General features: G+C 46.2%; 1 protein-coding gene across 5 annotated transcripts in view; it reads left to right on the forward strand.

Annotated features, from left to right (window-relative positions):
* The window catches only part of LOC128324290 (uncharacterized), a 259,679-nt gene that overhangs the window by 213,933 nt on the left and 26,879 nt on the right, over positions 1-18,867 (forward strand). For 4 of the 5 annotated variants that reach the window (XM_053248662.1, XM_053248660.1, XM_053248665.1 and 1 more), the window contains 8 exons: positions 3,363-3,402; positions 11,505-11,575; positions 12,834-13,008; positions 14,306-14,447; positions 15,151-15,269; positions 15,776-15,925; positions 17,689-17,831; positions 18,512-18,611. In XM_053248662.1, the coding sequence (XP_053104637.1) occupies positions 3,379-3,402; positions 11,505-11,575; positions 12,834-13,008; positions 14,306-14,447; positions 15,151-15,269; positions 15,776-15,925; positions 17,689-17,831; positions 18,512-18,611 (924 nt within the window). In that variant the 5' untranslated portion in view covers positions 3,363-3,378. Of the gene's footprint in view, positions 1-3,030; positions 3,059-3,362; positions 3,403-11,504; positions 11,576-12,833; positions 13,009-14,305; positions 14,448-15,150; positions 15,270-15,775; positions 15,926-17,688; positions 17,832-18,511; positions 18,612-18,867 lie in introns of those variants that run through there. The other variant, XM_053248664.1, reaches the window with a different exon arrangement.

Raw genomic sequence — 18,867 nt, forward strand, 5'->3', positions numbered from 1 at the left:
GGAATGAGCAGCCATGGTGGTGGCAGCAGCGAGGAAGGGCCTGGTCAACCACTGCTGCTGCAGCTCCTGTTGGGAGGAGCAGGAGTGGGGCTTGGATGAGGGTGGGGAGGTCTCTGGGAATAGGGGGCTGCAGCTTGGCCAATAGGTGCCACAATGCTGCAGCCATGACCAAGAGGGTTGAGGGGGGTGGAGTAAAGGGACGGAGGAGTGACCAGGAGAGGTAAGAGGGATGGAAGCAATGGGATGCAGGAGGAGGAGCAGGAGTGTGGCTCAGGTGAGGGTGGAGAGATCTGAGGTCTTCTGCATGGGTTAAGCTAGTATCTATATTATTAATTCTCCAAGTGTGGAGACTTGGTAGAAAGGAGGCGATTGGCTGACAGAGAGGGAGAGAGTTCCGGAGCAGCAGGGAGTTTTGAGGGGTGGCTGGAAAGCAGTTTGACAGTTGGCTTGGGGGTGCCGTGAAGCAGCAGGGAGCTTGGAGGCTGGGGTGGCTTCAGGACAGTTGGCTCTGGGGGCTGTGGGTGGCATATGGTTGGCTGAGCTGTGCCGCGAAGCGGCAGAGAGAAGGGAGCTCAAAGGCTGTCAGGCGAGTGGGCAACAGTCCCTAGCATTGGCAGGGGGAAGCAAGAACTGTGAAACGGAGATAGAAAGACGGAGGACAGAGAGTGCAGGTGAGAGACTTGTGGGGGTGGAGCATGGGCGCGAGAGTTGCGGGGGGAGAGCACTCGCGATTGTGGCAGGTGGAGAGAGCGGGCGTGAAAGTTGGGGAGAGAGCAGGTGCGAGAGTTGCAGTGGGGGAGAGCGGGCGCGAGAGTTGCAGTGGGGGAGAGCGGGTGCGAGAGTTGCAGTGGGGGAGAGCGGGTGCGAGAGTTGCGGGGGGAGAGCGGGCGCGAGAGTTGCGGGGGGAGAGTGGGCGCAAGAGTTGCGGGGGGAGAGTGGGCGTGAGAGTTGCGGGGGGAGAGCGGGTGTGAGAGTTGCGGGGGGAGAGTGGGCGCAAGAGTTGCGGGGGGAGAGTGGGCGCAAGAGTTGCGGGGGGAGAGCGGGTGTGAGAGTTGCGGTGGCGGCGAGAGCGGGCGCGAGAGTTGTGGGGGTGGGATGCCATAGGCTCAGTGCAAGGTTAGCTAGTAAATACATTAAGATTCCCCTTATAAACAAAACACACACCAAATGAGCTAAGTGCAGCTTTCAGTTTGTCCACTAGGTGGCACAATTGAATTACCACATATGAAAGAAAAGGCAGGAAACTCTCCTCTTGGAGAAAGGCTGGGTCAAGTCCGAGAGGTTTTCTCTGAGTCCCCTCTTAGGGAGACGGAGTTCAGGAGTCCATCCAGTCTCTCCCAGGAGTCTTGCCATGCACAGCTCACCGTGACCTCTTCTGCTGTCCTGTGCTCTTGGCCCGTTTATCCTTCCTCTGAGGCGAAGGGATCCTGCTGTAATTAGCTGATTAATTGGGCAGAGGCCCACTCTCTCCCAGAAACAATAAAACGGAGCGAAACATACAGGGTTTTTCCTCCCACCCTCCCTGCCCTTCTCTCATATACTCAAGGCAGTCTAATCCAGCTCACTTTGCTCTTCCAGAAGGTTTTCAGGAAGAAGGAGGTGATCCTGGACAGTGTGAAGCAAAGTTTTGCAAGCCTATGAGGGAGGTCACCCTCAGAGGCTTGCATGTGCTTCATGGAGCGGTATTGTTTCGAGCCACACACCACACTTCCAGACAGGGCAGCTGATGGGGTAGTGTCTCCACTCCTGCCGCATCTGTTTTTCTCCCCATGGAGTTCAACATGCATTCAGTGCACAGTAACGGCAGTACTTCCAAGCAAGCCTGTTCCTTGAGCCCACAAGCAGGAAGCTTTTTTAAAGGGTTGAACCTGCAGGCCGAAGCTGGCGGGGGGGGGGGAGCAGGGAACTTGAGGACTAGCAGCTTAGTGGAAGGAAGTCCAACGAGGCCGGGAAGCAAAGCGTTTGGTGGTGAGCAAAGGGCCAAGGGGGCTGGCGGAAGGACTCGCAACAAGGGGCAAAGGGGTGGCATGTGGTACTGTGTCTTTAAGAAAGTGGATAACGGCTGGTTTCCCTCCCGATCTCTGTGGGTGAAGTTTGTCCAGGATTTTATTCTACCTTGGTCTTGTGAGTGTCCACAGAGTCATCCTGTAGTTTGTGCAGGTCGGTATCCTGCTTGCTTTTGCCCCTAGTGGGGAGAGTCAGTCTACCGAGGTGATCCACCAAGTGAGTACACCTAAGGGACCCACAGTCATATCAAGACATTACAAAAAGAAGATGAGGGGAAGTAGCATATGGGGCAGAGATCTTGAGGGGAAGGAGGACAGAAGTGGAACGAAGGCCTAATGAAAAGGCATGACAACACCTCAGCCGGCCTAAGGGCAAAAGGTGCTGACAGAGGGACAGAGACACGAGCAGTGATTTGTCAGGGAGGTTGTTGGAGAGGCAGAGGAAGGCGATGGACCAGACACAGACATCGGAGACAGTATGATTGATACATTGTGTAAAACCCAGCTTGTGGTGCCAGATCTCCAAGCCCACAATTCTATCGGCAAACACCATAAATGCTTGACGTGTCTTTCTTTTGTTTGTTTGTGATGGCCTGCCTTGGGAGGGGGACGTGAATTGGAGTTAATTTGTGGTGAATCGGAGTCTTGAACTGGAGAGGCCAGGGGTGAAAACCCCACTCAGCATGAAGCTCAGAAGATGACCTCTTAGGACCAGCTAGCTCATAAGTTTGTGGGATGGGTAACATAGGATGAATTCCCATGTGTGCCCCCCTGAGCTTTTTGAAGGGAAAGTAGGCTACATCAGTGATGGCCTTTTGGCCACCAGGGTGGAAGTGAAGTGCTGGCCAAGCATCACTGAATATCAGCTGCTGAGTCCTGTTGAAGAAATGTGGGGGCCTGGACTCAGTGCCGGTTGCCATAGTGCTTTGGCCCAGAGAGGCTCAGTGTCACAAAGGGCTGTGTGAACTGAAATGCTGGATGCTGGGAGTTGGTTGCTCTGTGGATTGTAGGAGTGGCGTCGGGTTAGAAGTGAGAGTAGTGCTAGCTTGGCTGTAAGCTTGTTTATTGGCTTGTTTGAAATATTTGTCATTTTCTCATTTGTTGCTTACAATTCTTATATTTCTGTTCTCACATTTCTATAGAGATTGTATACAATTTGTTATTGTTCTGAAATCCTATTTTGTTACATCTATTATTATATTCTTACAATAGCTTTAGCTTTGTTTTGACATCTAGTTTGCATATATCCATTTGTTAGTTCTTTAAAAATCCTAATACCTCTTTTGTGGTATTGGATATCAGATATTATTACTTCAATGTAAAGTAAGTTGTCATGTTTTTTTAATTCTTTCATAGAGTTTTTTCTTGAGATATGTCTTCTAGTGCATACACTGAGGTAAGTAGATTTTTACTAGCCTTGGGGCAAATATGCTTCAAAATATTCTCTACAAATTCTCAGGGGTTGGAATATGAGGTGGGAAATTGAGTAATTCCTACTGAGCCTTAAAATATTAGAATATTCTACAAATAATTCTCCCTGCAGCCTCATTTGCAAAGGAAAGGGCACCTGCTAACTTTTAACAAATGCAGATAAAGTTGGTTGCCCAGCTATTATTTCCCATTATCACAGATTTAATTTGCAGATCGACTATTGATTCAGATGTGTCTGATTCTGTAAGAATTTGGCGTTTTTAATTAATTAGACTTCTTATTAATCTCAGAATGTCCAGAGTCTTCATGGCGTATCACCCTCTTTTTGCAAGCTGAAATTAAAAAGCAAAATTAAACCCAACATGTAAACCACCACATTTTCTGTGCTGAAAAGGAAGGAATGACTTGCAGAAAAATGTCAGGTCACACAGATCATTAAGTGGGAATTTCATGAAGAGTCCTGGCACGGGGGAACCAAACCGAGAGTAGTGATCTGGCTAGGATTTGGCAATATGCAGGCACAGGCATTCCATTTTTTCTTCTTCCCACATTTAGAACCCCCAAACTGGCTCAAACTCCAGCTGAACATGTGCAAAACCGAGCATGCCCAGTCCAATCTGAATCTGGTCCAGACTTGAACCACACTGGGGCCCTTCAACCAAAACTGGGGTTTTGTGCACACCCCTACTGTAGAGAACTATGCAGGACCAGTTTCGTTAGTTGAAGATGAACTCCAGTGCAGCACTTCAGGAAGGTCTGCAAGGTGGAGAACATCGCTTTTGGCCAAGAACTGGGGAGGAGACGAAATGTGTGCGAGTATAGATAAGCAGGCCCAGCTTAATGGGAATGCAATCTCAACGTATTTGCATTGATCCCTTTGAAGTCTACCTTATGCTAAACTTAAAGGAGCAATTGGCTGGGCTGCTTTACATCTTGCTAATTGTTTATTCATCAAATGTAAATAGAAAAATGAAGGTGTAAATCAACCCAGCCAATTGCTGCTTTGTAAGTTTGTAGAGCAATTGGGGCTTCTTTTGTGGGCTTTGTTTCTTTTATTCACGTATAAGGTGGATTTCACCTGGACTTCAAAGGGCTCAATGCAAATGCACTCTTGCATTCCCATCAAGTCAGGCCTGACAACAACCCTGTGTGCTAGGTTAGGCTGAGAGATGAGCACGTGGCCCACAGCCACACAGTGGCTTTCATAGCTGAACTGGGATTTTGAACTCGGGTCTGCCTGGTAAGCTGTCATGTGGTGGACGTAAGAAAAAAGTAAATCAAAGCAAGAATGCACAGTACTGGTTTGATTTTCAACATACTACATTTTTAACATTTAACATTCTTCATCCAAATAACATACTGTCATACACACAGCCATCACTAGTACACACACGTAGTACAGACTTACATGCACTCATATACTTGTGAAGACTTTATTTGCAATTTGTAAAGAGGGGACCAGTTCTGAATATGTTTCTTTTCTGGTTGGCTTCCTTCCTTTGTAATCCAATACAGCTTCCATCATCTCTTCCTTTTGGCCACAGGCAGGGGAGTTATTGGTCAAACTGTAGCCGTGAAACTGACTGGGTGACTTTAGGCAGTTCATTCTCTTCAGCCTGACTTACCTCACAGGACTATTGTGTAGATACAAGTGGGGAGGGAGAATCAATCACACACACAAACACACACACACACACACACACACACACACACACACACACTCACTCCTGAGTTCCAGGGAAGAAGGGCAGGATCCAAATTCCAGAAGATGGGGGGTGGGGGGGAAACTTGGGTCCCCAGATGTTGTTGGACTAATCCCACCCCAGCCATAGTGAACAAAAGCTAGGGATGATGGGAGTTGGAGTCCAGTCACAGCTGGTGAGCCTCGGGTTGGCTACATCCCTGAGCTGGAGCAAAGCTGCCCTAATTTGGCCCTCCCTCAGATGTTGGACTTGGGTGGAGACTCTGATAGTCCAAGACTCAAGGCAGTGGCACCGCAATGGTGTTGTAGAGAAGAAGGGAGAGGGAGTGTTATAATGGTGAGAGTGTCAGACTAGGCACCAGGTCAGATCCCCATGTGTCCATGAAGCTCACTGGATGATTTTGACCCCTGCTAACTTGGCAAAGAGGCACCTTTTAACGTGGTGATTCTCTTTTATTTAGCAGGGGGAGAGTAACTGGCCCTATCCACCCACAGCACAGTACCTCCAGTGACTGTTGCTGGTCTCTATCTTATGTTTCTTTTTACTTTGTGAGCCCTTTGGGGACAGGGAGCCATCATATTTATTTATTATTTCTCTGTGTAAACCGCCCTAAGCCATTTTTGGAAGGGCGGTATAGAAACTGATTACATACATACATACGTTAATAATAGTAATAATAGTAATAATAATAATAATAATTTGGGCCACTCACCATCTCTCAGATAATCTATCTCATAAGATGGTTGTGAGTTTAAAATGGTGGTGCAGGGGAACCATGTATGTTAAGAACATAAGCACACCCCTGCTGGATCAGGCTCAAGCCCATCTAGTCTAGCATCCAGTGGCCCACCAGAAGCCCCTGAGAAGCCCACAGGCAAGAGCTGAGGGCATCCCCGTCTCATGTTGTTGCTCCCCTACAACTGGTACGTAGAGGCATCTTCACTCTGAGGCTGAGGGTAGCCTATAGCCATCAGACTAATAGCCACTGAAAGACCTGTCTTCCATGAATTTATCCAAACCCATCTTAAAACCAGCCAGACTGCTGGCAGTCACCACATCCTATGGCAGAGAATTCCATCGATTAATTATGCGCTGTGTGAAAAGGTACTTCCTTTTGTTGGTCCTAAGTTTCTTGACAATCACTTTCATATGGTGACCCCTGGTTTTAGTGTTGTGAGAGAGGGAGAAAGATTTCTCTCTATCCATTATTTCTACTCCAGACATAATTTTATACACCTCTATCATGTCTCCCTGTAGTTGCCTCTTTTACAAACTAAAAAGCCCTAGATGCTGTAGCTTTGCCTCATAAGGAAGGTGCTCTAGGCCCCTGATCATCTTGATTGCCCTCTTCTGCACCTCTTCCAGTTACACAATGTCTTTCTTAAGATATGGTGACCAGAACTGTACACCGTAATCCAAATGTGGCCGCACCATAGATTTGTAGTATTATTATTTCTTGTTTACACAGTCAGACAGGTGTTATTGACTGGTTTGTTTTATCCAGACATCGAGTCCTTCCCAAGGACCTGGGATGCCAGAATTTTATTGTTAATTGTTATAGATATCGTCGCAGAATATAGGCTGTTCCAAGTAAAGCTGCTTTTTGTAATGGGCTGATGGTGATTTCTGTGGCCCCTATGGTGTTGAGGTGCTCTTCAAGGTCTTTTGGAACTGCACCCAGGGCGCCAATGACCACTGGGATTATTTTGGTCTTTTTCTGCCACAGCCTTTCAATTTCGATTTGTAGATCTTTGTATTTGGTGATTTTTTCTATTTCTTTTTCTTCTATTCTGCTATCCCCTGGTATTGCTATGTCGATTATTTTCACTTGTTTTTCTTTCTTCTCAACTACAGTTATATCTGGTGTATTGTGTGGCAGATGTTTGTCTGTTTATAGTCGGAAGTCCCATAATATTTTTACATCTTCATTTCTTCAACTTTTTCAATTTTATGGTCCCACCAATTCTTGGCTACAGGTAGCTTGTATTTTTTGCAGATGTGCCAGTGTCTCATCCCTGCTACCTTGTCATGCCTTTGTTTGTGGTCAGTATGAGCGATCTTTTTACAACAGCTGATCAGGTGGTCCACTGTTTCATCTGCTTCTTTACAAAGGCGGCACTTGCTGTTTGTTGTGGATTTTTCTACATTTGCTGTTATTGCATTTGTTCTTAGTGCCTGTTCTTGTGCAGCCAGTATTAAACCCTCTGTTTCTTTCTTCAAGTTGCCATTCTTAAGCCATTGCCAGGTCTTGGTGATGACTGATTTTCCACTTATATTGTGCAAATATTGACCATGCAGGGGCTTATTTCTCCATTTTTCTGCTCGGTTCCTGACTTGTTCTTTCTTGGCCTGCTTTCTTTCATTGGTGTTGAATAGGTTCGCATTCTTGACCATTTGAAGTGCATCTTCTTCACTGTCCTTGATATATTCTTCAAGGCCTCTTTTCTCCTCCTCTACTGTTTGATGGACTTGCAGCATTCCTCTTCCACCTGAGCTGCGAGGGAGGTAGAGCCTATCGACATCACTGCGGGGGTGCAGAGCATGATTGATGGTCATGATTTTCCTGGTCTTACGATCTAGTGTCTCTAGCTCTGTCTGGGTCTAGTCTATTATTCTTGCAGTGTATCTGATAACAGGTATAGCCCAGGTGTTTATGGCTTGTATGGTGTTCCCGCCATTGAGTTTGGACTTGAGGATTTTTCTAACTCTCCTGATGTATTCACTTCCCATTTTTCTTTTAACTTCTGTGTGCGCGATGTTAGCCTGGAGAATGCCCAAGTATTTGTAAGGTTCTTTCTCTTCCAGGTTCTTGATCTTGCTTCCATTGGGCAGTTCTATTCCTTCTATTTTTGTTATTTTCCCTCTGTTCATTATTAATGCAGCACACTTGTCTAGTTCAAACTCCATTGCTATATCGCTACTGAATATACGGACAGTGTTTAGCAATGATTCGATTTCTGACTGGGACTTTCCATACAACTTCAGATCATCCATGTACAGCAGATGGTTGATTTTACTTGATGTTTTAGATGTTTGGTATCCAAGGCCTGTTTTGTTTAGTATTTGTGAAAGTGGGGTCATGGCGATTACAAACAACAGAGGGGATAGTGAGTCCCCTTGGAAAATGCCTCTTCTAGTGCTAACCTGTCCAACTGTCTCGCCATTGATTGTTAACTGTGTACTCCACATGCTCATTGCTTTTTTAATAAATATCTGAATGTTTTTGCTGACACCAGTTGTTTCTAAACATTTTAGTATCCATGTGTGAGGCAATGAATCGAAGGCTTTCTTGTAGTCAATCCATGCAACACTCAGATTGGTTTATCTTCTCTTGCAATTTTCTAAAATCATTTTGTCAATCAACAGCTGGTCTTTTGTGCCTCTGGTGTTTGGGCAATTTCCTTTCTGTTCAACTGGAAGCTGTTTGTTAGTTAATAAGTGTTGCATCACTTCATCTGCTATTATTCCAGTTAATAATTTGAACATGGTTGGCAGACAGGTTATCGGTCTATAATTACTTGGAACTGCACCTTTTGCTGGGTCTTTCATTATGAGATGAGTTTTCCCAGTTGTTAGCCATTGTTCAATATCACCGCCTTGCAAAATGTGATTGAACTGTTTTGATAGTTGTTTATGAAGGCTTGTTAGGTGTTTAAGCCAAAAGCCATGCAGTTCATCGTCGCCTGGCGCAGTCCAATTTTTAATTTTCTTTGCTCTTTCACTTATTAATTCTGGTGTTATTATTAGATCTTGCATTTGTTGGTTACATTTTTTGACCTCTTTCATCCAGCCTGCTTTTTTATTATAATCTATTGGATTGTCCCATAATTTCCCCCAGAATTGCACTGTTTCTTCTTTATTTGGTGTTTCTAGGTTTCTTGCAGTTGCTCCTTCTATGCTTTGGTAGAAACGTCTCTGATTCGACTGGAATTGGAGATTCTGCCTGTGTTGTGTAGTTCTGGCTTCATATCTGCTAATCTTCTTTGACACTGCTGTTATTTGCTGCTTTATTATTTCCAGGACTTCTCTAATTTTCCTTGAATTGAGGTGGTATTTTTGGATCAGATACTGTTTGGTGTTTTCATTCTTCAGCTTCTTGTCTTTCATATCTTTCAATTTACTAGCATCTGATCTAAGCCTGGAGATTTTATTTTCTAATCTAATCTTACATTTAGGTGTTGTACTGCTTTCTTTTTTGACAGGTCCATTAATCTTAAATCCGAGCTCTTGTGTTGTTATTGTTGCTGCACTGTACATTAGTTGGTTTGTTTCTTGCAAATTATTGGTTGTTATTTATGCAAGTGCAGCATTGACATCTTTTAATACCTGAGCAAATTGTTTTTTGGCAACTGTTTTTAGAGCTGGAAGTCGAACCCTGGTGATTGTTTGGTTCATGTGCTCAGTTATTTTTAGCTTTAGTTCTTGTTGCTTTTCTGTTAAACGGCATTTGGGTTTTTGAGGTGAAGGCAAAGGGGAGGTTGCCTGGTTTTGATTTTGAAACAGTTCAGTGGCATCCTCTATTTCCAACACCACCTGCGCCTGAGCCACTGTTTCAGTTGGTGGTAATTCTTCTTCCATGTCTTGAGCCTGTGTTGCTCTTTGCAGTTCTTCCAGCTCAACTCCTGTGAATACTTTATTTCTTATTATGAATCTTCTCTGGTCTGCTAGCCTTTGTTCTGTTATTTCTGTATCTGGATGCTTCTCTTTCCAAATTTGGTACATGTATTATTTCTTGTTTACACAGTCAGACAGGTGTTATTGACTGGTTTGTTTTATCCAGACATCGAGTCCTTCCCAAGGACCTGGGATGGCTGAATTTTATTGTCAGTTGTTATAGATATCGTTGCAGAATATAGGCTGTTCCCAGTAAAGCTGCTTTTTGTAATTGGCTGATGGTGATTTCTGTGGCCATAAGCCAATTACAAAAAGCAGCTTTACTGGGAACATGTATTATTATTATTATTATTATTATTATTACTACATTTTCCAAGGAGCCCAGAGCGGTGTACTACATACTTGAGTTTCTTTTTCACAACAACCCTGTGAAGTAGGTTGGGCTAAGAGAGAAATGACTGGCCCAGAGTCACCCAGCTAGTTTTATGGCTGAATGGGGATTTGAACTCGGGTCTCCCCAGTCCTAGTCCAGCATTCTAACCACTACACCACACTGGCTCTCCATTATTATTAGTATTATTATTAGTATTATTAGTATTAGGGTATTATATTAGCCTTTTAATTTTCATTCCCCTTCCTAATTATCCCTAGCATGGAATTTGCCTTTTTCACAGCTGCCATGCACTGAGTTGGCACTTTCAACAAGCTGTCCACCACGAGCCCATGATCTCCTGGCCATTCACCGACAGCTCAGATCCCATCAGCGTACTTGTGAAGTTGGGGTTTTTTACCCCAATGTGCATCACTTTACACTTGCTTATGTTGAATGGCATTTGCCATTTTGTTGCCCACTCACCCAGTTTGGAGAGATTGTTTGGGATTTTGCTACTTTAAATTTAGATTTACATATGAGGCGGTATAAAAATCTGATATAGATAGATAGATAGATTAGATTAGATTAGATTAGATAGTTTAGTGTTGTCTGCAAATTTGGCCACCTTGCTGCTTACCCCAACTTCTAGATCATTTTTGAATAAATTAAAAAGCACTGGTCCAAGTACAGATCCCAGGGGTGTTAGGAATTCTCTCTGGTAAGAGATACCCTTCTATTACAGCAAAGTGCACAGAGGCAAAACACAGCGGAGTCTACCCAGGCATGCCTGTTTGCTGAGAGCAAAAGAAACTTGGAGCCAGTTCATAGTTTCTAATCAACATAAGAAGTCTTATTTGGAGAACTCCATTCTAGATACGAAAGTGGAGAGATAGAATCTCTAATCTATCTATTAGCTGGATGGATGCATAGAGATGCTATCGCATCTCAGCACACATGGTGCAGAGAGGGAGGCAAGCATGTGTGATAGGGAGAAGAGGAGAAAGGGAGGGAGGCAGGAAGTAACTAAGTCCCTGAGAGTAGCAATCTACATATCAAAAGGATAGTGTCAGAGCAGTAGAGAGGAGGAATGACCAATGTCTTGACCCCTCCAGCCCTCTGACTCACTAATCTGTCCCCCTCTGTCATTGAGGCATGAGGCAGCACAGAGTCCTTCACTTCCAACATGGGGGACCCCACTTCTTGCTTCCCTCCATTGTGAAAACTCTCCATTTATACCTACCCTCTTGCTCCCTGTCCCTCAACCAGTTACCAATCTCCACAGGAACCTACATGAAGCCCTTGCTCTGATCTTCTTGGAGGAAAAGCGAACTAATGTTCTGATCCTCCGGTCTCTTGACTCTCATTTCTCATTCACAGTCTGATGAATTTGATGAGGACCTCATGTCCGCTAGCAGCATGGGAGAAGAAGAGGCGGCTGCTCTTATGAGGTAAAGCACACTGAGGTTCCTTTCCCTCTTCAGTGGCAGAAGGCCAGAAGCTGGGTTTCTAAAACTGAACTGTTGGTGGCTTCTGGTGAAGCAACGGACATTCTGACTCATGTGGATGAGTGACAGCCACTGTCTGCTCTCTGTAGGTGTCCTTTGAGGGCATCTGCCCACACATCTCGAAGGACGCTCCCCCAGCCTGCTGTTTGCCCATCAGGTAGCACAGCAGCAGCAGCAGCAGTTATGGCAACGGACAGAGAGGGGTTTCTCTTCCTCCCTGAGGTGTTCTGGCACACAGCTCAACAGCATATCTGGAGTGAAGCCGAACCTGGCTCAGTGCAAGGCAGCTGCCTATGTCCAGGGGAAACATATGGGACAGAGCCACTGCTCTGCATGCAGAAAGGGCCAGGTCCTTCAACTCTCCATGGCTGGCGTCATTCTCAGCAGCCCCATGGCTCCTCCTCCCCCAGTATCGGCAGAGGGCCAGCCTGCCTGAAATTACTGTCTCACAAGAGTTCTTCTGGCTTCTGAGTCTCTCTCTCCCCTCCTGTTGCTGTTTTTCTGCACAGACTCCAGCCCAGCACAAGGCCCTGCAAAATGCTGTCGTCCCCTCTAGCTGCAGTCGGCTTAAACCAGTCCTGTTGCCTAAGGCCGTCAAGGGGCACCAAGTAAAGCCCATCTGGTTTGGCTTGGCATTTGCTGAGCATGTCCACTGGAAGCTGGACACTTCTTTGTCTACTGCCTAGTTTTGCTTCTGATGAGCTATATCTGCTACCAACTGCTGATCCTTGGAAAAACCTACCGGCAGGATCCTGATGACTGCATAGAGATGTCTCATTCTGCGCTCCAGTATCTGTCAGAAGCTGGAAGTTGCTGGGGATGATGTGGGATGTCTTGGTTCAGGGGTTCCCAACCTGTGGTACTGTAGATGTTTCTGAACAACTCCTCTCATCATCCCCAGCCACAATATATTGTGGCTGCGGATGATGGGAGTTGTAGTTCAGCAACATCTGGAGTACCACAGGTTGGGAACTGCTGCCTTAGTTGCTAGTCCAGCACTCTCACCCCCAGTTGCAGCTGCTGTGGATCTTAGCTGCTCAGCCCTGTGGAGTCCTTACCTGATGACAAGGGATATGTTTCCCCGCATATCCCGCAAAAACAAAGTGGGCAGCACAGATGACTTTTCTACGGAGGGATCCAGAAGCTGTTAGTTAACCACAGCTTCTTTTCCACTCCTGTTGCTATCTCTCCTCCTTTTTAGAGACCTGGAGCAGTCCGTCAGTTTTTCCATAGGTATCCTCCCAGAAGGTTTGAGCGAGGAAAAGCTGGTAATTGAACTCGCTTCTGTCCTCCTCGGCCTGACGAGTGAAGACCCAGAGATCAAATTGAAGGCTCTCCAGAACTTCTTCAGGAACCTCACAGGGGTCAAGGCTGATGTGAGTTCCTTGGTGGAGCCCTTTAGGCAACACAGCACTCCCAGCCCCTCTCAAGGCTTCCCCTCCCAGGCCCATCATGCAAGGCACCCGGCATGCCATAAGCCACCAGAATGCTTAGCACCTACATAGCATGTCTAGAGTATTTAATGCACTTCACAGAAGTGATCTCAGGAGACTCTGCAACAACCCTGCAAAGGTCGGCCGCTATTATGATAACTAGGTGGCAGCTAGTGGGGCTGAGGCTGAGAGAAGCTTGCCAAAACAGCCAAGCGACTCCATGGTTGAGATGAGATTTGAACTGGGGTCTTTGCAAGGCATATTCTTAGACCTGATAGCAGCTCTCCAGCGATCCCCCTGTGTTATCCTTGTATGCACATCACAGCTAGAGACAGAATGCCATGTCCCAAATCCCGCCTTTGCCTCAGAACACAAAGCCAGATAGTCAAAGCTCTGTTGTTCATGAAATAAAACTCCTTGAATTTCCTCATGCGTCATACAACTTCCTCTCTCTAAAGCATGTGGGGGAATTCTTCACACCACTATGTGAGCAGCTGCAAAATCTCACTCTCCCTATTTTAAAAAAAAACAATTTTTTTTGCAACCCTGTCTAGGGCTGCAATCCTATTCCCAGGATCTAGCCTAGGTGGAAAACCCATTGAGCTCAGCAAGATTGACGTCTGAATATGCATGCATAGAATCAGGCTCCATGCATACATATAGAAGGTTGGAGTCAGTCTTCTTCTAAATCAGGTGACATCACAGAACTCCCCCCAAATAAGACCACCACCCCCGGAACAAACTGACCCTCTTTTATCCCAAAACATCCACGTGGGGCCCACTTTTAATTCCTGTCAGTCTCTTTCTTTGTGTACTTCTCTTCTTCTTTAAAAAGAACTTAAAGAAGAAGAAGTAGTGATGCTGCTGCTCCTGCAACACACATGGGCAATGGGGCTGTGACTCCGTTGTGGGTCACAATCCACAAATTAAAAAAGACAAACAGGGTAGACTGGACAGTGGATTTCTCTTGACTGTCACTGCCATGCACTGCTGGCACCAGAGATTCAAATGGTTCCTTTAATGGTGATGTGTGTCCACGGCCAAAGGGCAAATGAGCCTGTAGCCACCTCTTCCCCACTAGGTGATTATTACCCAATAATGGGCAACACGGATGGGTTTTCCAGGCTAGTCAGAAGTGGCTTGTGAGGTGCAAAATGTCCCGGAGGATAAATCTAAAGTCCTGTTCTTGGAGCTGATGGTCCTTTTCTCCTAACAGCCATTAATCTGTGTCTTTCCTCAGACAACTGCACAGCTGCCTGATGAGCTAACTGGGCGTTTGGTGGCAATGACTTGCCTCTGTGCATTAGAGGACAACAAAGAGATCAGGCAGATGGCGGCAGAAGACTTGTGCGAGCTCCTGCCCATCCTGCGTCGTGGCGAACGTAAGTCAGAAAGGAACAAGATCTGTTGCCTGCCAAAATCACTGAACTTCATTACCCAAACAGAACATTACCCAGTGGGATCAGAGCCCCAGGAAGTTCAGAGACTGCCAGATGGATGGCCCCGGCAGGGATACAGGTTCCTTTGGCTCACTTGCCACAGCAGTTTCCAAATGGAGTTCTCTAGATAGTTCCAGAAGTAGCCAGGGATTGATTATTGGAGGGAACAGCTACGGCTAGCAGTGCTCAAATTTGCCCCCATAGCTGGGCCCTTAATGGCTGTTTGATCCAGAGCAGGTGATCTTGCACACGTGCTCATTCCTGTGTACCAGGCTGCTTTGGAGAGCACAGGAGCAGAACTGTCCTCTTGGCAGCTCAAGCCAAAAGGCACGCTGTAAACAGAACCGCATTCTGTTTGGTGACAAACATGTGGGCCTGAAAAGACAGTAAATGGATTCCAGGTTCTGCTGTGACTCCATCTCTGGCCTGATCGCTCCAGGCTCTGTGTCAGATCGCTGCCAGGCTTTGCATGCTGGGTCCACCTAGGAGGGCAATCGTGTGTGAATCCAAAGCAGACCGCTCTGCTTCCTCCACCCAGAGAGGGTCAAGCAATGGCAGGACTGAGGGAGGGAGGTTGCTAGGAAGTGGTGCTGTCCAACCTAGGATGGAATGAGTGAGCTCCCATCCCTATTCCTTTCCATTGCAGAGAGGCTGATGTATACACCTTGGGGCAAGGACATGGTGAAACGAGCTCTCTCTGTCCTGGGACCAACTACTGAACCCAACCCTTCTTTCTTCAGTGGCAACTGCTACAACCTTGCAATGGTGAGTTATCATCATATGAGTCAGAGGGCTTCTTGAATCCGTTTGAGTGTGTCTCTGAGTCCCACATCCTCCTTAAATGCCACCACACTCTCTTTTTCTGAGGACAGGGACAGTCCAAGAGGCTGTCTGAGAGCTACAGCACCTTTGAAACTGTGATGTGCTATCTCTTGGAAGCAAGAATGGCCATGTTGGGTCAGACCCTTCTGTGAATGGGACTTGACAAAACCATACATGTTGAAATGGAAATAATATACCTGTAGTTCAATTGTATGTGTATGATATGTTTTGCACATTAGCATGGCTTGGTACTTATAGCATGTTGTATTCATAGTATTGTGTATTAGATCCCTTTGTTCTGTATTAATATAAAACAGTCCTGGTATTCCAAGAGAGTCTCTTCCTTTGTTCCATTGCTTCCTTTGCTCTTTTAGACAGTCTTCCAGCCTGCCCACATGGGCAAAGGGCAGACAATGCATGCTATTCACAGGTGTTGTGTTTTGTTTCAGGTCTTCAGTGGATTCCTCTCCTCTGAGCAGCTCCTGGAGGTCATGCACTTCTTGGGAGGGGATCTGACCACTGAAGGCTCATTTGACCTCGTAAACATATTCCACCTGCTGCGCGAGTTCATAAAGCAGTTCAGCAGCAAGTCGATGTGGGTAAGGAGCTGTGAGGAGCCCCCAGGGAAGGACGTTAAGTCAGTCTTATGCCACTGGGTTGCATGAACCTGATCCTCCGCATGTGTGATGGCATTCGACTTGGTCTTCTAAAGTGTTAACTGATTTGGATACCTCAGAGGTGGTATCCACAAATCATGTTCATAAAACTAGGTACAAATACATCTGTAAAACAGGAATGACAATGCTACAAAAACTAAGGAACACAGATCAGGATTTATAGTCTCCCTTCAGACCAAATCAATGGGACCCGCAACAAAATGTTGCATTCCCTAAAATTAATGTCCACCTCCAGGAGTGGGGCTCAAGCAGGCTTATCTACACCCCTCCACATACCAAGTTTTCTGTCCTTTTCTCCCCATCGTCAACATTTTGTGGTTCTTGGTGACTACTGAGCACATTCAGGCGTCACTGGGCTGTTTTTGTTTTTCCTTTGTTTTATTTTACTTACTTTCTTACTTTGGTTGGTTGCTTGGTTTCCATACAGCCCTTCCAAAAAATGGCTCAGGGCAGTTTCCATTAAAATAAAACTAAAATCAATTAAGTATTAAAATAAAAAACTGTAAAAACAACAACATAAAACCATTATTAAAACAGTTTTAAAACCCCAGAAAACCAGGCCAAACCTTTATGGTTTAAAAACAGTTAAAAAAAACCCCTAGAAGGCCAGGCCAAACAGATAGGTCTTAAGGGCTCTCCTGAAGGCCAGTAATTAACTCAGATTACAGATTTCTGTTGGGAATGCATTCCACAGCCCAGGAGCAGCTACAGAGAAGGTCTGCCTCTGAGTTGCCACCCGAAGTGTTGATGGTAACTGAAGACGGACCTCCTCAGATGACCTTAACGTGCGGTGGGGATCATGCAGAAGCAGGCGCTCTCTCAGATATCTTTACAAATGTATCTACTCATGCAGACCTTGGGAGTCCTCCAAAGATGAAGAATCCCCAACCTTATATGTTGGGTAGCCCTGTTCTGCTTCCCAATCTATAGGCGCTCAACCATTTGAGTTCACTATTAGAACAGGTTATTTGCAAGTATCCTATTGCCTCCCCTACTTGGACTTCCCTGAGAAACATAATGTAATAGTGGCCCTCACCAATTTTGTAAATGTGGGCATGTTACCTTTGAAATAAGCTTTAGAAGAGGCCAGCTTCACTAGCCTTATTTTGTCCCACAGTTTTAGATGCCATCCTTTCTTAGATCTGTCTGCAGCTTTTAATACCTGGGGATTTAGTCCCAGCGGAGCACAGGGATGGGGACACATTCACACACAATATTTCATATTGAATATGCTAATAACCAAGAGAATAGTGTTTCCCAGTCATCAAGTGAGATCTCTTGGTTCCGTCATGTCGATCTCTAGGTGACTTAGGTTAGATTGGTTCAACCTCAGCGGTAATGTAGCTGTCCTGCATGTCCAAGTTCCTGCACTGTGTCTGGCATTCACAGTTCCCCATGTGAATGGATCATGTGTGCCCCCATCCTCTGTAACATTACACAGGTTGCAAGGTGTACAACTGGTTCATGCCAGTCCCTACTGAGGAAGCAGCACAGGCATCCGAGTGCTTGTGCTCTTCCCGCATTACTAGCTGCTCACACAAACAAGAGGATGATCCAGAAAACTCTTGGTAGTGAAGTAGAGAAGTTTGTGATGCCTTTGTATCCACGCTGCCTAGGACAGTGAAAGCCCTTGAGCCAGCCTTGCTTCCTAGTGCCTTATGCATAACCCTGTTCTTACCTGACAGTTGGAGGAACTTCTGGACCAATTGTTCATCCGGTTAAAGGACAGAGTCCCACATGGACAAGACGTAGCCTTGCTAGCCTTCCCCATCTTGGCAGTAGATCATCTTGAGGAGGTGGTGCTATACCTCCTCAAACACCCTTTCAGGTATGGAGCATGCTGGAGCTTGTACTAATTTGGGTGACCCCCTTGGGGATCTGTGGGGCTTCCCCAAAGAGCACCTTTCCCCCTGCTGCTGATGCAACCCAGGGTGTGCTTCCCAGCAGATGCATCAGTTGTGCCCCTTTGTCCTCCCTGCTGGCCTGGCCTACAGTACATGGAAACTGGGGGCAGTCTAGGGCTGGGGTGGCGATATGGGACTCACAGGCTGGGCTGGGTCCCTGGGAGAGTCTTGCCTGGCCCCTGGCAGCCCTTCCAAACTTTTCAAACCGCTTTGAGAACTTTTGTTGAAGAGCAGACTATGTGAATAGTAGTGATCAAGGTATGGTTAAGCATTTGGCCCCAGTGTCACGTAAAGAACATATTTTTTCTTTCCTATTGGTAAGAAATACAGATATTTTTACTGCACTGTAGCTTTTACAACTCTGTTTTTCGTTGTGAACTAGCAGGGATGTGATAGATACACGTGTGTGTAGTGCGCTGCTTGATAGCATGTGCTCCACAACTGTGAATCTTGCACCGCAAAGATATGGAGTGTTTTGACCTGGTAGAGGGTCAATGCATGAGCCTGGGCGACTGTCTGGAGAAGAAAGTGCTCCCCCCAGTGTAGAAGCTGAGCATGCCTGGTCTGTGGGGTCTGACTGCTTCTCCTGTCTTTCCATTTGCAGCAAGTGCCAGGAGTACTGGCAGGCAATATTCAATGCTGCTGACCACAGCCAGATACTTGTTGAGGTGGCAAAATGGATGCCGGAGTGCAGCAGAGTTGCGGTAAGGAAGTGGAAACCGCCTTCGGGTCCCCTGCTCCTCATTTGCATAACCTGAGCTGCATGTATCCTGCCATTTCACAAGCAGAGAGAAGCTACATGCTTGCAGGCGGAAGATTAAAAGTCCCCTCCCTGGCAGCATCTCCCAGATCGGACTGAGAGAGACTCCTGCCTGCAAGCCTCGAGAAGCCACTGCCAGTCTGTGTAGACCAGACTGAGCAGTATTATATACAGTACATATAATACTGTGTCAGGCAGCT

The sequence above is a fragment of the Hemicordylus capensis genome, chromosome 4 (genome assembly GCF_027244095.1).
Source record: "Hemicordylus capensis ecotype Gifberg chromosome 4, rHemCap1.1.pri, whole genome shotgun sequence".
Taxonomy (NCBI): Eukaryota; Metazoa; Chordata; class Lepidosauria; order Squamata; family Cordylidae; genus Hemicordylus; species Hemicordylus capensis.